At 37.5% G+C, this 4,866-nt stretch overlaps 1 protein-coding gene across 1 annotated transcript; it reads left to right on the forward strand.

Annotated features, from left to right (window-relative positions):
• Positions 1–1,410: 1,410 nt before the first annotated feature.
• On the forward strand, positions 1,411–2,644 carry LOC129758528 (uncharacterized). The gene is made up of 2 exons (XM_055756048.1): positions 1,411–2,357; positions 2,420–2,644. The coding sequence occupies exons 1-2, from the start codon at positions 2,262–2,264 to the stop codon at positions 2,642–2,644; spliced, it is 321 nt and encodes a 106-aa protein (XP_055612023.1). The 5' UTR covers positions 1,411–2,261.
• Positions 2,645–4,866: the final 2,222 nt, after the last annotated feature.

Raw genomic sequence — 4,866 nt, forward strand, 5'->3', positions numbered from 1 at the left:
TTTGGTCATTTTTGTCATTTTTTGTCATTTTTGTCATTTTTGTCATTTTTGTCATTTTTGTCATTTTTGTCATTTTTGTCATTTTTGTCATTTTTGTCATTTTTGTCATTTTTGTCATTTTTGTCATTTTTGTCATTTTTGTCATTTTTGTCATTTTTGTCATTTTTGTCATTTTTGTCATTTTTGTCATTTTTGTCATTTTTGTCATTTTTGTCATTTTTTGTCATTTTTGTCATTTTTGTCATTTTTGTCATTTTTGTCATTTTTGTCATTTTTGTCATTTTTGTCATTTTTGTCATTTTTGTCATTTTTGTCATTTTTGTCATTTTTGTCATTTTTGTCATTTTTGTCATTTTTGTCATTTTTTGTCATTTTTGTCATTTCTGTCATTTTTGTCATTTTTGTCATTTTTGTCATTTTTGTCATTTTTGTCATTTTTGTCATTTTTGTCATTTTTGTCATTTTTGTCATTTTTGTCATTTTTGTCATTTTTGTCATTTTTTGTCATTTTTTGTCATTTTTGTCATTTTTGTCATTTTTGTCATTTTTGTCATTTTTGTCATTTTTGTCATTTTTGTCATTTTTGTCATTTTTGTCATTTTTGTCATTTTTGTCATTTTTGTCATTTTTGTCATTTTTGTCATTTTTGTCATTTTTGTCATTTTTGTCATTTTTGTCATTTTTGTCATTTTTGTCATTTTTGTCATTTTTGGCATTTTTGTCATTTTTGTCATTTTTGTCATTTTTGGCATTTTTGTCATTTTTGTCATTTTTGTCATTTTTGTCATTTTTTGTCATTTTTGTCATTTTTGTCATTTTTGTCATTTTTGTCATTTTTGTCATTTTTGTCATTTTTGTCATTTTTGTCATTTTGGTATTTCATTGAAAATTGCATTTCGTGCAATGTTTTGCAGTCACACGTACAAAGATTGACTGATAAGCAGTTAGCGTGTTGAACTCCGACAGATTCTGCACTGATTTGACAAGTCGCGAAAATGTGCGAGTTCGCACTAATGTCGCAATCATGAGTTTGCAGTCCAATTTAGTGCGCTGCAATCAATACATATGCTGAATATTGTGTAGATTATTTTTGTTTAATAATGTTTGCGTCATTTTTGCTATTCAAACCAGTTTTTTGTCATTTTGGTTGATTTTTTTTTAAAGTTTTTGGCAGGCGACGGAAGCGAAATGTTTTTCTTTCTCTCCATAAGAAAAACCCGTAAGATCTGTCAAAAATTGGGTGAAATTTTAACTGCATCCCACTTGCACAAGTGGAAAACCATCACCCAAATTGGGCACCACTTCCATCGCCTATTGGTAGTTTTCCTTATTTTCAAGTTAAGTTGTCCCTTTGGACAGTATCTAAGTAGCCCCATTCTGATCACATCACTTTCAAAATTTCCCGTGCTCCCTATTAATGTCACACTACCAAACAACTTACCATTCGGATTACAGCCCACCACCTTCGGATGTTTTTGACGATCAGGACCTAGAACCTAGACATCAACGACAACATGGGGGCGGTGGACGTTTTGCCGAACCCTGTAGTCAGTGCCATCGAATGTGCCGCTGCGTCCGACTGGGCAGAAAAGTATCGAGCCCTGATCAATCGCCCCGTTCTTCCTGCAGCAGCACCAGCTCTCGGATCCGCTCAATACGACAGCTGGATTACACCAAACCTGCTCCGTGCACTTCGGAAGTGCGCGTCTGCCGTTGCCAATGTAAGTGCTGCAATGCCCCTAAGCAGCCGCAGCATCAGCAACAACAGCTGTCATCGATACTTTTAAAAAAGCCTAGAACAGATTCGACTCAGTACTTTCACAGATTGAGTCACCGAGAGTACCAGGAATTCTGGAGGAAATTCATGTGGCTGCAAAAGACCAACACGGGATTCGTATCCTGAGATTGAGTGCAACAGCTGTATGCTGAGGAACGAAGATCCGATTGTACGGCATCGACTGGACAGACCCGTTTCAAGAGCGTGTTCTTGTGACAAAAGCAATGGAACGTGTACGATAAACCGATCTTCAAGTAAGCTGCGATTCGGTGGCCAGGTGCACGATGAGCAGAAAGCTTGATAAACTACCCGTTCAAAAATAAGAGTTGACCTTGTGAGATTCCAAGCGAAACTTGTATTTGTTCTGCTTAGATCATAGTCCAATTTCCTTATGGTGTACCAAACCGTCACAATCTAGTAGTCAGGTTTATTCCGCCAAAAACAACTTTCGTCAACAACAAGAACTTCAAATTCAAACAGCAAAATGTCAGCCTCGAACACCCCATGGTACCAAACAACGTACATGAAGTCCTTCACCGGAGAAAATCCCTTCGCCTATTGTAGGGAAATCAGCGTAACGGTAAGTGTGATCAATTTTCAAAATGTAAAACATGCAAATACCTAATGACTGTCTAATTACAGGCTCCAGTAGTCCCAGAATTCCGGAAACGGTACCACGCCAACATGCAAACTACGGGGCCGTTTAAGCATCAAGTCTTCGTAAGCCACTGCATTCGAGGGCCGCTGGCACCAATGGAATGCTGTCCCCATACTGAATACGGGGATTACGTTGGTAATCTGGGGTACCTGAGATTGCAAAAGACGCATCCTGAACTTCCGGATTGTGTGTTAAATTTGAAGATGTAAACACAAATTTCTATTGAAAATTAAAAATATATTTGGATTTTTGTCTGATGTCGAGTTCTGGGTCAATTAATTGCTGGATAAATGCTAATAACTGAACAAATAAGACTTCATTAAAATTTTTCAAGATTTTGAACATTTTAAAAACTTATCAAGAGCTTATTTCAAAATTTCCACATTATATCTCTGTAGTTTGTCTTGTGTCTCTAGAGCTTAACGATTGCAGAATGCTTCGAAGGTACATTTTAATCGCTCTACAACGGTTTTTTTTCAATTGAGAAATTTATTTAATTTTTTCTTGATCTTTGAACCGCATGTTGGTTTTACAGTTAGAATTTGAAATGGCACTTGTTTCGTAAGAGATGGGTTTCCTTATTAAACCGGACAAGTACAACAGGTTTCAATTGGTACTTCGCAGGGCAGGTACTTCCGGGGACAAGTCTTGTTCTCGAACGGATGATGAGCCATGCGGAATGTTGTCGTCATAGCTCTGATGTAAAGGTCCCGATGTTCGGGCGAAATAGATTTCTGAAATGTTTACCTCCATCTAAAACATCTAATTGTAAAACACATTGAACGTTAACTTACTGTTTTATTTCCATGTCCGAAGGACATAAAATACGTGGAATTTAGCAGTTCATCGTAACGGTTAAACTTTTTCGTGTACATCTTCTTGGACAGCGACTTGTTGGACAGCAGTTTGTTGATTTGTTTCGCTTGTCTCGCTTGTTTGGTCACTAAATCGTAGCCTACTTGTAGATCGGTTTGGTGTACAGGTTGGCTCGTTATTATCGTAAGAACGACACAAACTCATCCTGGAACAGGGTCTATCCAATCGATGACGTTTAATCGGATCTTCGCTTCTCAACATGCAGCTGATGCACTGAGACTCCGCATTGGAAACTCGCTTCGGTCTCTGACACGGCATACATCGGCACTTAAACGTTTGAAACTGTCATGGCTCAATCCGTGAAAGTTTTGATAGGAATCTGCTCGTGGTCTTCTCATGAGTGTTGGTGAAAGTCGGTCCACCGAATGCTTCTGTTTGGGGGCGTTGCAACACTTGCATCGGCAATGGCAGTCACGTCGAGCCACTGAAGAACTTGGTGGACTGGTGTAATCCAACTGTCGGATCGAGCGGATCCGAGAATTTGTGCTGCAGCAAGAGGACCGGCGCGATGGTGGTTCAATTTGCGATACGTTTCTACCCGTTCGGACGCAGCGGCAAATTCGGTGACACTGGCTGCAGGGTTCCGCGTAACGATGACTTCCATGTCTAGGTTGATCTTGATCGTCGCAAACATCTGCAGGTGGAGTGCTGAAATCCGAATGGTAAGTTGTTCGGTAGTGAGACATATTGGTAGGAGGAACGAGGGATTTTGAAACTGTTGTGATCCAAATGTGGGCTACTTCGATATTTTTGAGAAGAATTGGTATTTACACCCACTGATCTGAATGAACTCCACTCAGAGCAAGTTCACTGGTGTGCGGAAAAAGTGGTAGAAATTTTGTCACATTTAGCACATTTTGATAATTTTTCCATGCAAAAACATTTTCAAGATCTGTGGCCTTCAAGTTTTTTTTTGCAACACGTGTTGTATTTTCGCATGCTGTGATGCAGAAAAAGCAATATTTCTATCACATACGGCTGAAATAGAAACAGTGTTGCAAAAAAATTCAACGGCCAAAGATCTTGCAAACATTTTTGTATGGTAAAATTTTCAAAATGTCAAAATTTCTACTACATTTTCCCAACACCAGTGAACATGCTCTCACAGCATGCAGGTATTCGCACATCATTGACACAGGATTCACAAACTATTGGTGATCAAAATTTTTTTGCCGATTGACATTGTCCTCCCAAGGATACGCATTGCGCCGTGGGAAATCAGTTTAAAAAATGACAAAAATGACAAAAATGACAAAAATGACAAAAATGACAAAAATGACAAAAATGACAAAAATGACAAAAATGACAAAAATGACAAAAATGACAAAAATGACAAAAATGACAAAAATGACAAAAATGACAAAAATGACAAAAATGACAAAAATGACAAAAATGACAAAAATGACAAAAATGACAAAAATGACAAAAATGACCAAAATGACCAAAATGACAAAAATGACAAAAATGACAAAAATGACAAAAACGACAAAAATGACAAAAATGACAAAAATGACAAAAATGACAAAAATGACAAAAATGACAAAAATGACAAAAA

Source organism: Uranotaenia lowii, chromosome 3 (assembly GCF_029784155.1).
Source record: "Uranotaenia lowii strain MFRU-FL chromosome 3, ASM2978415v1, whole genome shotgun sequence".
NCBI classification, from domain to species: domain Eukaryota; kingdom Metazoa; phylum Arthropoda; class Insecta; order Diptera; family Culicidae; genus Uranotaenia; species Uranotaenia lowii.

What these genes read in the sequence shown, in the direction of transcription:
- LOC129758528 (XM_055756048.1), top strand. Translation starts at nt 2,262, where the DNA reads ATGTCAGCCTCGAACACCCCATGGTACCAAACAACGTACATGAAGTCC. An exon ending in GTAGGGAAATCAGCGTAACG is followed by an intron (nt 2,358 to 2,419) that starts GTAAGTGTGATC and finishes GTCTAATTACAG; the next exon opens with GCTCCAGTAGTCCCAGAATT.